The following is an 18,334-nucleotide window of genomic DNA, read 5'->3' as shown; positions in this document are numbered from 1 at the left end:
TTGTGACAGTTACACAGAACAACATGACTAACATGACTAGGCTATATAGCTAATATAATAAGACTATAAAATACACTGAGTGTAACAAACATTAGGAACACCTTCCTAATATTGAGTTACACCCCCCCACCCCCCGTTTGCCCTTAGAACATTCCATTCGTCAGGTCATAGACTTTACAAGGTGATAAAAGCCTTCCACAGGGATGCTGGCCCATGTCGACTCCAATGCTTCCCACAGTTGTTTCAAGTTGACTAGATGCCCTTTGGGTGGTGGACCATTCTAGATACACACAGGAAACTGTTGAGTGTGAAAAACCCAGCAGTTGCGGTTCTTGACACACTCAAACCCGTGTGCCTGGCACCAACTGCCATGCCCCGTTCAAATGCACTTCAATATTTTGTCTTGCCCATTCACCCTCTGAATGGCACACATAAACAATCCATGTCTCAATTGTCTCAAGGCTTAAATATCCTTCTTTAGCCTGTCTGTTACACTTCATCTACACTGATTGAAGTGGATTTAACAAGTGACAACAATAAGTGATCATAGATTTCACCTGGTCAGTCTATGTCATGGAAAGAGCAGGTGTTCCTAATGTTTTGTACACTCAGTGAAAATCACATCACTGTCTTCCAACGACATGCTGCTCTCTGTGGCCTACATGGGCTGCAATAAACCTTCCAGAGAGAGAGAGCACTCGGCCTTATGACTGAGATGTGGAATGACAGTTGACCTATGAGAAGTTGACTCACCCCACATACACTTCAGCAGTAATCTATTCACTTATTAGACGCTTTGGGGAAATGAAGCGCTCTAGTGTAGACCACTGAGCATCACACCTCTCCCCAGTCATGTTACACTCCAATGAAAACTGACAAACCCTTCATGAGGGGTAAAGATAGCCGTAAAGATAGTTTATTTGATTATACCGTGAACAATTATCTAATTGGCGGTTGAGCAGAAGAGGACGTGCTGAGTTTTGGTTGAGAGAGAGGACGCTGTGTTGACCTGACCACAACGCCACCGTAAAAACAAGAAGCCGCTATCTGGTCCTCCAGGGAGGCAGGGGCCTGAGGTTGAAGTGAGGCAAGCGAGAGTCAAGAAAGACAGGGAGTGTGACTCACCCGGCTATAAACAGAGAATGGGAGCCTAGATGACGCGTCACATTAGAAGAGGTGCTTCGGGGAGAGGAAGAAAAAGAGCAGTGAGAAAGAGAGAAATAGGGAGAAAGAGAGAGGGAGAAAGAGAGAGAGAGAAAGAGAGTGAGAAAAGAGAGAGGGAGAAAGAGAGTGAGAAAGAGAGAGAGAGAAAGAGAAAGTGAGAAAGAGAGGGAGAAAGAGAAAGTGAGGAAGAGAGGAGAAAGTAAGGGAGAAAGAGAAAGTGAGGAAGAGGAGAAAGTAAGGGAGAAAGAGAAAGTGAGGAAGAGAGGAGAAAGGGAGAAAGTGAGGAAGAGAGGAGAAAGGGAGAAAGAGAAAGTGAGGAAGAGAGGAGAAAGTAAGGGAGAAAGTAAGGGAGAAAGTAAGGGAGAAAGAGAAAGTGAGGAAGAGGAGAAAGTAAGGGAGAAAGAGAAAGTGAGGAAGAGAGGAGAAAGGGAGAAAGTGAGGAAGAGAGGAGAAAGGGAGAAAGAGAAAGTGAGGAAGAGAGGAGAAAGTAAGGGAGAAAGTAAGGGAGAAAGTAAGGGAGAAAGAGAAAGTGAGGAAGAGAGGAGAAAGCCTGATCAGTGGGGAGATCTCTCCAGATAAGGGCCGCTTGGCTCAGCGTGGTGTCCAAGTTGGTTTGGTGCTTCCTTTCATCACTTACCGCCATTGCAGTGGCCATTTCATAAGCAGCGGCAGTCACGTTTTGGAAACAGACAGTGCATTGATGGACAGTGCATTGATGGACAGTGCATTGATGGACAGTGCATTGATGGACAGTGCAATGACGGACAGTGCAATGACGGACAGTGCATTGATGGACAGTGCATTGATGGACAGTGCATTGATGGACAGTGCATTGATGGACAGTGCATTGATGGACAGTGCATTGATGGACAGTGCATTGATGGACAGTGCATTGATGGACAGTGCATTGACGGACAGTGCATTGACGGACAGTGCATTGACGGACAGTGCATTGACGGACAGTGCATTGACGGACAGTGCATTGACGGACAGTGCATTGATGGACAGTGCATTGATGGACAGTGCATTGATGGACAGTGCATTGACGGACAGTGCATTGATGGACAGTGCATTGATGGACAGTGCATTGATGGACAGTGCATTGACGGACAGTGCATTGATGGACAGTGCATTGATGGACAGTGCATTGATGGACAGTGCATTGATGGACAGTGCATTGATGGACAGTGCATTGACGGACAGTGCATTGATGGACAGTGCATTGACGGACAGTGCATTGATGGACAGTGCATTGATGGACAGTGCATTGATGGACAGTGCAATGACGGACAGTGCATTGATGGACAGTGCATTGACGGACAGTGCATTGATGGACAGTGCATTGATGGACAGTGCATTGATGGACAGTGCATTGATGGACAGCATTGACGGACAGTGCATTGATGGACAGTGCATTGACGGACAGTGCATTGATGGACATTGATGGCATTGACGGACAGTGCATTGACGGACAGTGCATTGATGGACACGGACAGTGCATTGATGGACAGTGCAATGGACAGTGCATTGATGGACAGTGCATTGATGGACAGTGCATTGATGGACAGTGCAATGATGGACAGTGCATTGATGGACAGTGCATTGATGGACAGTGCATTGATGGACAGTGCATTGATGGACAGTGCATTGATGGACAGTGCATTGAGGATAGCCTAACATGGCCATTTTAGATCATACCTGCAGGTCAAACTCTTTGCTTAGGATTCCTTCTAAAGCACAAGCTTATTATACAGCACAAGTCTATTACACTCTGAGGAAGACGTCAGCTTGATGTTGAAACGTCAGTCACCTGCACTCATCCTGAACAATGGACTAAAGCGAGCAAATAAGAAATGTATCTCTGCCTTGTTTTTTTGAGTGCTCCAACTCCTCTGCCTCGAATTAGTCCTTTTGGAAGTTTTTTTTGGTGAGCTCTTTTATTGGATTTGTGTCGCTGTTGTGGAGCACCTTTCTTTGTCTGGAGCAGCAAGGAGGCCTTCCTGAACTGTCCTTTAGATGCGCTGCCTCATATATATTTGTCCAGAGCCATTTATTTGACCAGAAGCTCAGTGAAGGATGGGGATGGAGGGGGAGTGGTGATGACTGTGTGACACTGAGTGCCGGTGACACTTCAGCGCCCCAGGAATCCTGGGCGCTAGTGTATTGTGACAGAGTGGCAGAGTGCAACCTTTAAAGGGCAGCTATTGATGCAGAACAGCTCCAACCCTAATGACTCAGACTATGTGCCGATTCCCTTCCCCTTGTCCACACTCTCATGCCTAGTTAACCAGTCGCTGGCTGTGCTTCATACACTATCATGCCTAGTTAACCAGTCGCTGGCTGTGCTTCATACACTATCATGCCTAGTTAACCAGTCGCTGGCTGTGCTTCATACACTATCATGCCGCTGGCTGTGCTTTCACTATCACTAGTTAATCATGCTTCATACACTATCAGTTAACCAGTCGCTGGCTGTGCTTCATACACTATCATGCCTAGTTAACCAGTCGCTGGCTGTGCTTCATACACTATCATGCCTAGTTAACCAGTCGCTGGCTGTGCTTCATACACTCTCATGCCTAGTTAACCAGTCGCTGGCTGTGCTTCATACACTATCATGCCTAGTTAACCAGTCGCTGGCTGTGCTTCATACATTATCATGCCTAGTTAACCAGTCGCTGGCTGTGCTTCATACACTATCATGCCTAGTTAACCAGTCGCTGGCTGTGCTTCATACACTCTCATGCCTAGTTAACCAGTCGCTGGCTGTGCTTCATACACTATCATGCCTAGTTAACCAGTCGCTGGCTGTGCTTCATACACTCTCATGCCTAGTTAACCAGTCGCTGGCTGTGCTTCATACACTCTCATGCCTAGTTAACCAGTCGCTGGCTGTGCTTCATACACTCTCATGCCTAGTTCATGCATGCCTAGTTAACCAGTCGCTGGCTGTGCTTCATACACTCTCATGCCTAGTTAACCAGTCGCTGGCTGTGCTTCATACACTCTCATGCCTAGTTAACCAGTCGCTGGCTGTGCTTCATACACTCTCATGCCTAGTTAACCAGTCGCTGGCTGTGCTTCATACACTCTCATTTCAATCAACATATTAATAATGATATGCTTTTATTTCAATGCATTCAGCTACGTGATTCGAATACAACGTGGAAATTCAGTCTATTTAGTGGTGTTCAGAGAAACCTTCGGGTGTCTACTACTAAATGATGTGGTGGTTGAAGTGGATATGAAGATCCTCTGCTGCCCTCTACTGGTCAATATGAATTTTCCTACTGGTTTTCAAATGAACTTTCTTTCATTGTCCAGTAGCCAAAAAGCACAATCCTAGTCATATTAGCAACCCATGCTAGTTGTTGCATCTTTAGATGCCTCTTTCAACATTTCTAACATATATTTTCATCTGTCTCATGAAACCGCTTGTATGTGCGGTGTGATTTTGACAAAGGTTTTTCTGAAAATTGCGTTATGGAACGCTACCTTGTGCGCATTGCTGCGCTTATGTGTGAAGAAATAATAGTTTATCAACACTGGAAGCTAAATGTTCTGTTCTGTTGCATCAGACTCATTGTTAAAAAAATATATATATATAGCTTTGGCCTACTGGTTGTATGAATTTGGGATCTATAGTCCCACAACTGTTTGTTAGGAATAGCTCATTTCTATCTCGTACAGAACGACAAGCTGACCAATAGAATAGGTACACGTTTCTACTATGGGGGATAATAGATTGACAGACTAGTGAGCACAGTCGACACCCAATGCATATGGGGTCCGGTCAACTTCTCAAACGTCTGGAAACACTGGCGTGTGTGTGGTGTAAAAGGAACATTTCAGAAATACTCTTAAACGTCTGCTTGTGTGTGTCTGCCTGTGCATGCAGATGTGTGTGTGTGTACGTACCTCTCGTAGATGGTCTTCAGGGTGACCTGGTCTGAGATGCCGTCGGTCTCCTCCAGGAAGAGGATGAGCCAGGAGGTCCTGTAGGGCCACTCCTCCGTCATGTTGATCCATGACGCCAGACGGTCCCAGTTAAAGATGATATGATTGGCCCTCAGCAGACGACCTGGACATATCACACCCAAATGAAAAGTCAGGGAGAGTTTCTCTACGAGTGGAGGGACTCTGTGGACAGGCTTTTGTTCCTGCCCTGCTGTAACATACCCAATTCTACTAATCAGTGGCTCATCAGGACTAACTTGATTAGCTGAAGACATTGTGTTAGAGCAGGGCTAGAACAAAATCATCCACACCAAGAAGGTTGGCCTCCCCTAAGCGACTAATAACGCTTTCTTTCTGATTTGGTCCTGCCGTACATACCAACACGTACGCTACGGTCACAAGACCCTGGCCTCCTAATTGTCCCTAGAATTTCTAAGCAAACAGCTGGAGGCAGGGCTTTCTCCTACAGAGCTCCATTTTTATGGAATGGTCTGCTTACCCATGTGAGAGACGCAGACTTACCCATGTGAGAGACGCAGACTCGGTCTCTTTCTCTCTCTCAGAGGACCTGAGCCCTAGGACCATGCCTCAGGACTTACCTGACATGATGACTCCTTGCTGTCCCCAGTCCACCTGGCCGTGCTGCTGCTCCAGTTTCAACTGTTCTGCCTGCGGCTATGGAACCCTGACCTGTTCACCGGACGTACTACCTGTCCCAGACCTGCTATTATCAACTCTATAGAGACAGCAGGAGTGGTAGAGATACTCTTAATGATCGGCTATGAAAAGCCAACTGACATTTACTCCTGAGGTGCTGACTTGCTGCACCCTCGACAACTACTGTGATTATTATTATTTAACCATGCTGGTCATTTATGAACATTTGAACATCTTGGCCATGTTCTGTTATAATCTCCACCCGGCACAGACAGAAGAGGACTGGCCACCCCTCATAGCCTGGTTCCTCTCTAGGTTTCTACTTAGGTTTTGGCCTTTCTAGGGAGTTTTTCCTAACCACCGTGCTTCTACACCTGCATTGCTTGCTGTTTGGGGGTTTAGGCAGGGTTTCTGTACAGCACTTTGAGATATCAGCTGATGTATGAAGGGCTATATAAATACATTTGATTTGATAAGTGCCATGGTGGTAGGACACTCCTCTGCCCTTGGGTAATATAAAGGTCATAGGTCATCTAATAGGAGATGTGTTACCTGTATGGCTCAATTGGTAGAGCATGGAGCTTGCATTGCCAGGATTGTGGGTTTGATTCTCGAGGCCACCCTGTCGGCTAAATGGCATATATTACCTGTGACAGACACGATGTTGAGCAGCCTCCTCATGGTCTGGGGGCTGATGTCACTGAACCAGTCCTCAGTGACCAGCAGCTTGGTCAGATCAAAGGACATCTGTCTGGTGACGGTCCTCTGAATCTGCCTCCTGCGGTATGTGTCCTACACACAGAGGAGACCTCAAATGAGCCTAAAGACAATCTTTAAACTATTTCTAAATGCCCTTGGTCTTTCCACAATCCCTAGTTTTTATAGAATTAAGAGTTGACCTTGTCCGACCTGTCCTATGCTCAACGTTTTAAGTGACCCTGTGACCGAGTGGGTGACCATCTCATGATGGCATCATCTCCCTGTGCAGTGTACCATGTGACCATGTGTGTGACCTCTAGTCTAATTCTCCTTCCCACACTCTCTCTCCATCCTTCCTTATTTCACCACTCCACCCATCCCTCACCCACCAACACACAAGGACATCTGTTCCTGAGCCCAATCAACTGGGAATGTCCCTTGTCGGACACAGAAATGCACTGTGTGCTACTGACATAGATCCATCAGATAGGAGAGGAGATGACTGTTTGTCTCATCTTGTCCACAGTAAGACAGTAACTTTCAATACACAGTTTGACAAACGTGTATTTGGATCCCCACTAGCTGTTATAATAGCAACAGCTGCACTTCTTGGGGTCCACTGTAACGTATACGCAGGGAGTCAGGAAGCAGGTGTAGAAGGTGAGTTTAATCATAAGACACATGAAGATAATAGAAACAGGAGCAGCGTACTGAACGTAAACAGAACCAATACTGCCTGAAGACTGACGTTACTGAGGGCTAAAGAAAGGGAGAGTAATCAGGGTGATGATGAAGTCCAGGAGTGCATAACGATGGTTGCTAGGACCGGTGGTTAGTAGACCAGAGCAGTAGGAGGCGTGACATCCACACAGTGTTGTGCGTGTGATTCATTAAACTATGAGGCTACATATCACCTCTTATCTGGATTTTCTCTAAGTTCGAAACGTGTGGAATGCTGTCTCTGCAGGACAACAACAGGTCACAAGCCTTCAGAACATCACCATCACTAAGCTGACTTTGACCTCACCGGTAGAGAGAGATAGTGTATGGCCAGTAATGACTCAGTACTGGATCAGTAAGGAGGAGAGATTTTAACTTAGATGTTTTGGACATGCTCAAAAATGGAAAATGATTGGTGAAAATGAATAGTATTGTAGTTTTATTGTTAGTCTGGTTATTCAGAAAAAAAATATCAGGAGCAATTGTTGAATTTTGATCATGAAAAGCCACTGTGATAGTTGGAATCTTTTCTGCCAAAAAAGCAAGCTAACTTAGTTCACATCAAGCTAACTTAGTTCACATCAAGCTAACTTAGTTCACATCAAGCTAACTTAGTTCACATCAGGCCAGAGCCGAGCCCCCATCTTGTTTACAAGCCTGAGCTGGCCTCGCCTGCCTCCCATGACATCTTGTAAAGATAGACTCGACTAAAGATCCACAACTCTGCAATTAAGCAGCTGAGAGACAGAAAGCTTTTGTTCTCCCTCCATCCTCATTCCTTCAATCCTTTTCATCTCCTCTTGTAAAGAGAGCCCCTCACTGCTTCCTGGCAACCAACGAGAGGGCCAACAAAAAGAAGTGTGCAACCAACGAGAGGGCCAACAAAAAGAAGTGTGCAACCAACGAGAGGGCCAACAAAAAGAAGTGTGCAACCAACGAGAGGGCCAACAAAAAGAAGTGTGCAACCAACGAGAGGGCCAACAAAAAGAAGTGTGCAACCAACGAGAGGGCCAACAAAAGAAGTGTGCAACCAACGAGAGGGCCAACAAAAGAAGTGTGCAACCAACGAGAGGGCCAACAAAAAGAAGTGTGCAACCAACGAGAGGGCCAACAAAAAGAAGTGTGCAACCAACGAGAGGGCCAACAAAAAGAAGTGTGCAACCAAGGAGAGGGCCAACAAAAAGAAGTGTGCAACCAACGAGAGGGCCAACAAAAAGAAGTGTGCAACCAACGAGAGGGCCAACAAAAAGAAGTGTGCAACCAACGAGAGGGCCAACAAAAAGAAGCGTGCAACCAAGGAGAGGGCCAACAAAAAGAAGCGTGCAACCAACGAGAGGGCCAACAAAAAGAAGCGTGCAACCAACGAGAGGGCCAACAAAAAGAAGCGTGCAACCAACGAGAGGGCCAACAAAAAGAAGCGTGCAACCAACGAGAGGGCCAACAAAAAGAAGCGTGCAACCAACGAGAGGGCCAACAAAAAGAAGGGTGCAACCAACGAGAGGGCCAACAAAAAGAAGGGTGCAACCAACGAGAGGGCCAACAAAAAGAAGGGTGCAACCAACGAGAGGGCCAACAAAAGAAGGGTGCAACCAACGAGAGGGTCAACAAAAAGAAGCGTGCAACCAACGAGAGGGCCAACAAAAAGAAGCGTGCAACCAACGAGAGGGCCAACAAAAAGAAGGGTGCAACCAACGAGAGGGCCAACAAAAAGAAGCGTGCAACCAACGAGAGGGCCAACAAAAAGAAGCGTGCAACCAACGAGAGGGCCAACAAAAAGAAGTGTGCAACCAACGAGAGGGCCAACAAAAAAGAAGTGTGCAACCAACGAGAGGGCCAACAAAAAGAAGTGTGCAACCAACGAGAGGGCCAACAAAAGAAGTGTGCAACCAACGAGAGGGCCAACAAAAAGAAGTGTGCAACCAACGAGAGGGCCAACAAAAAGAAGTGTGCAACCAACGAGAGGGCCAACAAAAAGAAGTGTGCAACCAACGAGAGGGCCAACAAAAAGAAGTGTGCAACCAACGAGAGGGCCAACAAAAAGAAGTGTGCAACCAACGAGAGGGCCAACAAAAAGAAGTGTGCAACCAACGAGAGGGCCAACAAAAGAAGTGTGCAACCAACGAGAGGGCCAACAAAAGAAGTGTGCAACCAACGAGAGGGCCAACAAAAGAAGTGTGCAACCAACGAGAGGGCCAACAAAAGAAGTGTGCAACCAAGGAGAGGGCCAACAAAAAGAAGTGTGCAACCAACGAGAGGGCCAACAAAAAGAAGTGTGCAACCAACGAGAGGGCCAACAAAAAGAAGTGTGCAACCAACGAGAGGGCCAACAAAAAGAAGTGTGCAACCAACGAGAGGGCCAACAAAAAGAAGCGTGCGCCCGAAATAAAAAAGGACCCACTAAAATAACAAAAAAAGAAAATAAACCAGGCGCCCAAACAAACAAACAAAATGGGAAGGAGGCAGAGCCACTTAGCCTCCCACCGGCAGCCGGGACACACTGCTGCTCCTCCCTGCCATTAGGTAGTGTGGAGTCGCAGCAGGAAGGATAAACACACATCAGAGGCTCCTCCACGACGGAGACACAGACACTGGCTTGTTTGCTCCCGACCTCCTCCATCCCTCTTCACTATGTTCCCTACAAGGCTGGAGGAAGCTAGCTAGGCCCCCGTGCCTGTGGGTTTTGGTGCATCATCTCACCCTTTCTATGTTAGTCTTCTCCATCTGTGTCTATCAGGTATTTCACTGAGCTTTCATTGCCAGGACAGACAACCAATCTGCTCATGCTCCTTGTTGAATCACTTGTCTTTGTGCCAGAACTCTGCAGGTAGAGACCTCTGCAGGTAGAGACCTCTGCAGGTAGAGACCTCTGCAGGTAGAGACCTCTAGAGCACCTCTACAGGTAGAAACCTCTGCAGGTAGAGACCTCTACAGGTAGAGACCTCTAGAGCACCTCTACAGGTAGAGACCTCTAGAGCACCTCTGCAGGTAGAGACCTCTGCAGGTAGAGACCTCTACAGGTAGAGACCTCTAGAGCACCTCTACAGGTAGAGACCTCTAGAGCACCTCTGCAGGTAGAGACCTCTGCAGGTAGAGACCTCTACAGGTAGAGACCTCTGCAGGTAGAGACCTCTACAGGTAGAGACCTCTGCAGGTAGAGACCTCTAGAGCACCTCTACAGGTAGAGACCTCTGCAGGTAGAGACCTCTAGAGCACCTCTACAGGTAGAGACCTCTGCAGGTAGAGACCTCTGCAGGTAGAGACCTCTGCAGGTAGAGACCTCTAGAGCACCTCTACAGGTAGAGACCTCTGCAGGTAGAGACCTCTAGAGCACCTCTACAGGTAGAGACCTCTGCAGGTAGAGACCTCTGCAGGTAGAGACCTCTAGAGCACCTCTACAGGTAGAGACCTCTGCAGGTAGAGACCTCTAGAGCACCTCTGCAGGTAGAGACCTCTGCAGGTAGAGACCTCTGCAGGTAGAGACCTCTAGAGCACCTCTACAGGTAGAGACATCTGCAGGTAGAGACCTCTAGAGCACCTCTACAGGTAGAGACCTCTGCAGGTAGAGACCTCTACAGGTAGAGACCTCTGCAGGTAGAGACCTTTAGAGCACCTCTACAGGTCTGCAGGTAGAGACCTCTGCAGGTAGAGACCTCTGCAGGTAGAGACCTCTACAGGTAGAGACCTCTAGAGCACCTCTGCAGGTAGAGACTTCTGCAGGTAGAGACCTCTGCAGGTAGAGACCTCTGCAGGTAGAGACCTCTAGAGCACCTCTACAGGTAGATACCTCTGCAGGTAGAGACCTCTGCAGGTAGAGACCTCTACAGGTAGATACCTCTACAGGTAGATACCTCTGCAGGTAGAGACCTCTAGAGCACCTCTACAGGTAGAGACTTCTGCAGGTAGAGACTTCTGCAGGTAGAGACCTCTGCAGGTAGAGACCTCTGCAGGTAGAGACCTCTGCAGGTAGAGACCTCTAGAGCACCTCTACAGGTAGATACCTCTGCAGGTAGAGACCTCTAGAGCACCTCTACAGGTAGAGATCTCTGCAGGTAGAGACCTCTGCAGGTAGAGACCTCTAGAGCACCTCTACAGGTAGAGACCTCTAGAGCACCTCACAGGTAGAGATCTCTGCAGGTAGAGACCTCTAGAGCACCTCTACAGGTAGAGATCTCTGCAGTTGTAAGTCGCTCTGGATAAGAGCGTCTGCTAAATGACTTAAATGTAAATGTAAAGGTAGAGACCTCTGCAGGTAGAGACCTCTAGAGCACCTCTACAGGTAGAGACCTCTAGAGCACCTCACAGGTAGAGATCTCTGCAGGTAGAGACCTCTAGAGCACCTCTACAGGTAGAGATCTCTGCAGTTGTAAGTCGCTCTGGATAAGAGCGTCTGCTAAATGACTTAAATGTAAATGTAAAGGTAGAGACCTCTGCAGGTAGAGACCTCTAGAGCACCTCACAGGTAGAGATCTCTGCAGGTAGAGACCTCTGCAGGACCTGTGCAGGTAGAGCCTGGTCCAGCCTGGGCATGAATAGCGAGGTAGGGGAGAGTGTGGTGGATGGCTGGAAGAGCTTACTCTGCGGTTGAGGGCCGTCTTGCTGCCAAACTTGGCCTGATCCCCCAGACTGTTCGAGGATAGCTTCCTGTCCATCTCCTCATGCCATCCTGTGAAGAGAGAAGTGGAAAAGGAGAGAAAGAGGAGTTGAAAGAGAATTAGGACAATCAAGGATGTCTCATCACAACACCTGATATAAAGAATCAACCTATTCAGTGAACACATTATATGATTCCTATGTCCTACTGAATCATAGCAAGATAGAATGTTAGAGCCGTAACCCCATGAAACCCATAGTGATTGTGTGTGTGTGTGTGTGTGTATAAAAATGTGCACCCCTTTGGGTCCCCAGGACCAGGAAACACTGACCTATGTGGGTGTATGCATACAGGCTTTTGTGTGTTTGTGTGTGTGTGCATTCCTGCAGGCCTGCCTATGCATATGTCTTGCATACCCTCAGGGTTGACCAGGTCTCCGTTGGGAGTGGGGGCGGCCATGCACAGCTTCCTGGTGGTGCTAAGACTTCGGCTGTTGAGAAAGACAGGCAGGTGGACGATGTTCCTCATGTAGTCGTGGCCGTTGATGTTGGAGTCCCTGAGCACGCTGTTCAGGTTCTGGTTGATGGCCTTGATGATGATGTGGGGGTCACTGGCGAAAATAGAGATGAAGGGGCCTTTGGAGAACAGCACCCTCACCTGGTGGAGGGAGGGAATAGCAAGAGGATTTATGACCAGGACCCATATCCACAAAGCCTCTCAGAGTAAGAGTGCTCATCTAGGATCAGGTCCTCATCTGACCACATAATCTTATTCATTACAATCTAACAACAACAACAACAATTCCACTGGGGGACTCCCTACTACTAGTCTCTCTAAATGAATGTGGTGAGACCTGATGGAGGACAGACAGTACACACACAGCGGGACTTTCCAAGCTGATGATGAGAGACGTCGTCCAGGTGTCACAGGATCCTGATCACCCTGACCCTCGGGGGTGTGTGTGTGTGTGTGTGTATGAGCGCAGCCAAACAACTATCTGATTATACTGAGTTTGTCCCTGTAATTCATTTATAGCTGATCATCACTCGTTCTGTACCTCTTCCAACCTCTCCTATTCATATCCATGTACTCATTATATGAATATAGCGCTGTTATATCATAAATCTATCTGCATTAAATGGAAAAATATTTAGTTCACCGAAAAATTCAATTTGCTAATATTGGCATATAAATGAGAAACAAAAAGATGAGAATTTAAGAGGGCCACAAATGGGCCTTTTGAGTTAGCTGGGAAGGAGGCACTGGTTCGTTCGCACAGAAGATTTCATTAGCGCACAGGAGGCTGTCAAACTACTAGGGGATTACTTGTCCCCAAATAATAACATTTAGCCAGAGGAAATTCTATTACTCCAGCTGGGAAGAGGAATTTGATCTAAGTGGAGCCTTTAAAGGGGCAGAGCGATTAAGGGGATGGCTACTGTATATGTGCTTTGTGTCCATAGTCAATACTATTTGTACTTTGTGAAAGAGGCTTTGAAAGGTAAATCGTGGTAATATGTTATTTTACGACACTATAGGAACTTTTCCGCATGTGTTTGACTTTGGTGCCAATGACTAATTACCAATGAGTCATGGTAATGACTTAACCCTGGGTGGTTATGGGTAATGACTTAACCGTGGGTAGTTATGAGTAATGACTTAACCCTGGGTGGTTATGGGTAATAAATGAACCCTGGGTGGTTACGAGTAATGACTTAAAGGTACTACACACAGGATATTTTTTTAAATTTTTGCATTGTAATTTCATATATCTGTAGTAATAGTGGAATGGTAGTGTTTCACATGATTAATTACCTGCCAGTGTTGTGATTGGCTGTGATATTCACCTATTGATTTGTCCTGCCAGAGTTGCATCTGTTGTCAGAATGGGAAAGTTGTTCTGACTTTGTGGTTGTGTTATCTAGTGGAAATAGCTCTGTCATTTCCTAGCTGCAAAAATTCTACACTGTTTGCTCAATTTCAGTTTATGTGAGAAAACAAGCACTGACTAGTGTAGGGAATTGTTGTACCATCTAAATTGCTGTGAAATATCTTTTCAACAACAGCCAATATTGTTTTTACAGCTGTTTGAAGCTGGTGGACCAACACTGAAAGTAAACAGCTCAAGCTTGAGTCTCCACCATTTTACCGGGAAATGGGATGCGGGGGAGGGGGGCGATTTATTTTAAATGCAGCCTAGTGCTATAGGTGAATTGCAAGATATTTCACAGCGATTTAGATGGTACAATGATTCCCTACATTATTCATTGCTTGTTTTCTCACACAAATCTAAATTGAACGAACAGTGTAGGAAATGACATAGAAATTCCCACTAGATAACACAAACACAAAGTCAAAACATCTTTTCCATTTTGACAGCAGATGCCACTCTGGCGGGAGAAATCAATAGGTGAATATCACAGCCAATCACAACTAGTACTAAATAGTACTCTGAAACACTACCATTCAACTATTACTGCACATTTATTATAGTCTAACCCCTGTGTGTTTTGTAATGTAGCCATTGTTACAAACAGACACACACAGCACAGGCACACACATGTACATGCTGACCACTACATCCACGAGCATTGCAAATAAATGTAGACATACATGTTATTCAGCCATTGCTCCCACACTGCTCGCGAGCGTCTGCGTGGCCAGGCGCTAAAATAGAGCTTGCTTCTATTTGTGACGCTCAACAAGTCCGGCATCTCCCATCTCCTCATTGGTGTTTAGGAGCATATTACCCACGTGGGTGATTGAAAGATGAACTGAGATCCACACTCCAGTGCAGTTGGTAGTAGTAATGCACCTTAAAGTTGGTTGTAGTAATGCACCTTAAAGTTGGTTGTAGTAATGCACCTTAAAGTTGGTTGTAGTAATGCACCTTAAAGTTGGTTGTAGTAATGCACCTTAAAGTTGGTTGTAGTAATGCACCTTAAAGTTGGTTATAGTAATGCACCTTAAAGTTGGTTGTAGTAATGCACCTTAAAGTTGGTTGCCAACTGCCATATAAAGTCCAAAGAAGAAAAAGAAGCCTGAAGCAGGTGAGATGACGAGTTGGTTTACCGTTTTATCTGTGGATTAATTGGTCGGAGTAGAGGACCTTGTGCATTTCAGGTAAAATAACAACCCAATGTTTATATCCCAGGACAAATGAGCTAGCAACACCAAGCTAACGAGCTAAATTACCATACACGTTTCATGCATTTTGACCTGTCCCCAAATTAATAGAATTGGTTCAGAGTTTGCTTTGATATTTCAACCTGATCGCGTCTGAACAAAATCAACTTGCGTACGATGGCATACCGGACGAATGCGCACGTATACGGTTTGGTCAGCATGTTACACACACACACACACACACACACCGTGTCGAGCATCTGCAGCACTTTGTCCTGCTCGCAAGCGTCCAGGCCGTCGATGATGACCGTCATGCGGGTCTGGTTCTGGGTGAAACCGTCGATGGTCTTGGCCATCTTTGACATCAGCTCCACCTCCTGCTTCAACACCTGGAATGGAGAAACCAAACACATACACACACTTCATCAAATCAGTACACACTACAATTTGAAAGTCGCTCTGGATAAGAGCGTCTGCTAAATGACTTAAATGTAATGTAAATGTATTCAATAGACATACAGACATACTACATTTGATACGTTCTAATTAACAACACAGTTAATATCATTTTTTTTAACATTGAGCTTTTAAGTGTCTAACATGATCATGTAACCAAACATCTGAGGAGTGAGACTGCCCCAGGAGAAATAATATGACAGTTTACACTACCTTCATGAAGCCCTCGCTCTTGAGCTTGTGCATCTTGTTGGCAGCACTGTGCAGCCTCTTCCTCTGAGAGTTGAGGACGGAGTCAGCCACCTGCCACCAAGTCCTGCAGTTCAACAGGAGGGCCAGGCCCACCACGCTGGCCATGGCGATCAGCACCGCGTTCACCGTCAGGTTGTCATGCTGCACCTTCATAGCAAAATAAACAAGTTCCACTTTCAAAAAGTTGTTTTCAATTATTATGACTTTTTATGTACAGGGGAATCATACACAGACCTAAGTCACACACAGTACTGCACATGCTCAACATTTTTGCGTGTGTGTGTGTGTGTGTACCTTGAAGATGGCCAGCAGCGCCATGGCTGTGATCAGGCAGCCCAGAGTCACAACAAACAGCATGAAGCTGGGCACGCAGCACGTCTTCTTCCACTTCTTACCTGGGGGGTTATGCAAGCGATAATGTATGACAGAGTGTGCATTATTAGGGCCTGGTACGATATCAACATCACAATACTCATTAGTATCGTGGCAAGGAAACGAAACCCGAAGCGGATGAACTTCTTTATGAAAACAGGCCTAATGGTGGAAACAAACATCATTATGGTGTCATCCAGAGTCACATTTACATTCCAAGCTGTAGCACACAATATTTTACCTACAGCAGGTTTTTAATGGACCATAGAGTTTGGTCTGCTTCATGTTTACATTCTGCCATGGAAAAAACATTATAATACTGGTATCAGGGCGGCAGGGTAGCCTAGTGGTTAGAGCGTTGGGCCAGTAACCGAAAGGTTGCTGGATCGAATCCCTGAGCTGACAAGGTAAAAATCTGTCATTTTGCGCCTGAACAAGGCAGTTAACTGACTTCCCTACTTAAATAAACGTTAAATTAAACAAAAATAAATAAAGACTCGTAACAGCCCTATGCATTATAGGGAAATAACTACGCCCTTCCAGTTGATAGACATGAGGCCAATGACAGCCACATTAACACTGACTGTACCCTGTACGCTACCTACATGTACAAATGACCTTTACCCCTACTTACATATACAAATGACCTTTACCCCTACCTACAGAATATGTACAAATTACCTTTACCGCTACCTACATGTACAAATGACCTTTACCCCTACTTACATATACAAATGACCTTTACCCCTACCTACAGAATATGTACAAATTACCTTTACCGCTACCTACATGTACAAATTACCTCCACTAACCTGTACCCTACCTAGTCCCTTTCCACCTACCTACATGTACGAATGACCTTTACCCCTACCTATATGTACAAATGACCTTTACCCCTACCTATATGTACAAATGACCTTTACCCCTACCTACATGTACAAATGACCTTTACCCCTACCTATATGTACAAATGATCTTTACCCCTACCTATATGTACAAATGACCTTTACCCCTACCTACATGTACAAATGATCTTTACCCCTACCTATATGTACAAATGATCTTTACCCCTACCTATATGTACAAATGATCTTTACCCCTACCTATATGTACAAATTACCTTTACCCCTACCTACATGTACAAATGATCTTTACCCCTACCTACATGTACAAATGATCTTTACCCCTACCTACATGTACAAATTATCTTTACCCCTACCTATATGTACAAATGATCTTTACCCCTACCTATATGTACAAATGACCTTTACCCCTACCTACATGTACAAATGATCTTTACCCCTACCTACATGTACAAATGATCTTTACCCCTACCTATATGTACAAATGATCTTTACCCCTAGCTATATGTACAAATGACCTTTACCCCTACCTATATGTACAAATGATCTTTACCCCTACCTATATGTACAAATGATCTTTACCCCTACCTACATGTACAAATGATCTTTACCCCTACCTATATGTACAAATGATCTTTACCCCTACCTACATGTACAAATGATCTTTACCCCTACCTATATGTACAAATGACCTTTACCCCTACCTATATGTACAAATGACCTTTACCCCTACCTATATGTACAAATGACCTTTACCCCTACCTATATGTACAAATGACCTTTACCCCTACCTATATGTACAAATGATCTTTACCCCTACCTATATGTACAAATGATCTTTACCCCTACCTATATGTACAAATGACCTTTACCCCTACCTATATGTACAAATGACCTTTACCCCTACCTATATGTACAAATTATCTTTACCCCTACCTACATGTACAAATGATCTTTACCCCTACCTATATGTACAAATGACCTTTACCCCTACCTATATGTACAAATGACCTTTACCCCTACCTATATGTACAAATGACTTTACCCCTACCTATATGTACAAATGACCTTTACCCCTACCTATATGTACAAATGATCTTTACCCCTACCTACATGTACAAATGATCTTTACCCCTACCTATATGTACAAATGACCTTTACCCCTACCTATATGTACAAATGACCTTTACCCCTACCTACATGTACAAATGATCTTTACCCCTACCTACATGTACAAATGATCTTTACCCCTACCTATATGTACAAATGATCTTTACCCCTAGCTATATGTACAAATGACCTTTACCCCTACCTATATGTACAAATGATCTTTACCCCTACCTATATGTACAAATGATCTTTACCCCTACCTACATGTACAAATGATCTTTACCCCTACCTATATGTACAAATGATCTTTACCCCTACCTACATGTACAAATGATCTTTACCCCTACCTATATGTACAAATGATCTT

The 18,334-nt window shown here is 45.3% G+C and overlaps 1 protein-coding gene across 5 annotated transcripts in view; it reads right to left on the bottom strand.

Annotated features, from left to right (window-relative positions):
• LOC115146513 (kinase D-interacting substrate of 220 kDa B-like) overlaps positions 1–18,334 on the bottom strand; it is a 162,120-nt gene that overhangs the window by 60,304 nt on the left and 83,482 nt on the right. For all 5 annotated transcript variants that reach the window (XM_065004308.1, XM_065004311.1, XM_065004310.1 and 2 more), the window contains exons 17-23: positions 15,917–16,017; positions 15,584–15,769; positions 15,163–15,303; positions 12,205–12,445; positions 11,772–11,860; positions 6,426–6,570; positions 5,083–5,245 (exon numbers count right to left, since the gene is read on the bottom strand). In XM_065004308.1, the coding sequence (XP_064860380.1) occupies positions 5,083–5,245; positions 6,426–6,570; positions 11,772–11,860; positions 12,205–12,445; positions 15,163–15,303; positions 15,584–15,769; positions 15,917–16,017 (1,066 nt within the window). The remainder of the gene's footprint in view (positions 1–5,082; positions 5,246–6,425; positions 6,571–11,771; positions 11,861–12,204; positions 12,446–15,162; positions 15,304–15,583; positions 15,770–15,916; positions 16,018–18,334) is intronic.

Source organism: Oncorhynchus nerka, linkage group LG18, assembly GCF_034236695.1.
Source record: "Oncorhynchus nerka isolate Pitt River linkage group LG18, Oner_Uvic_2.0, whole genome shotgun sequence".
Lineage (NCBI taxonomy): Eukaryota > Metazoa > Chordata > Actinopteri > Salmoniformes > Salmonidae > Oncorhynchus > Oncorhynchus nerka.
Note: the sequence above shows the minus strand (reverse complement) of the source record. Positions and strands in the feature narration are given on the sequence as shown.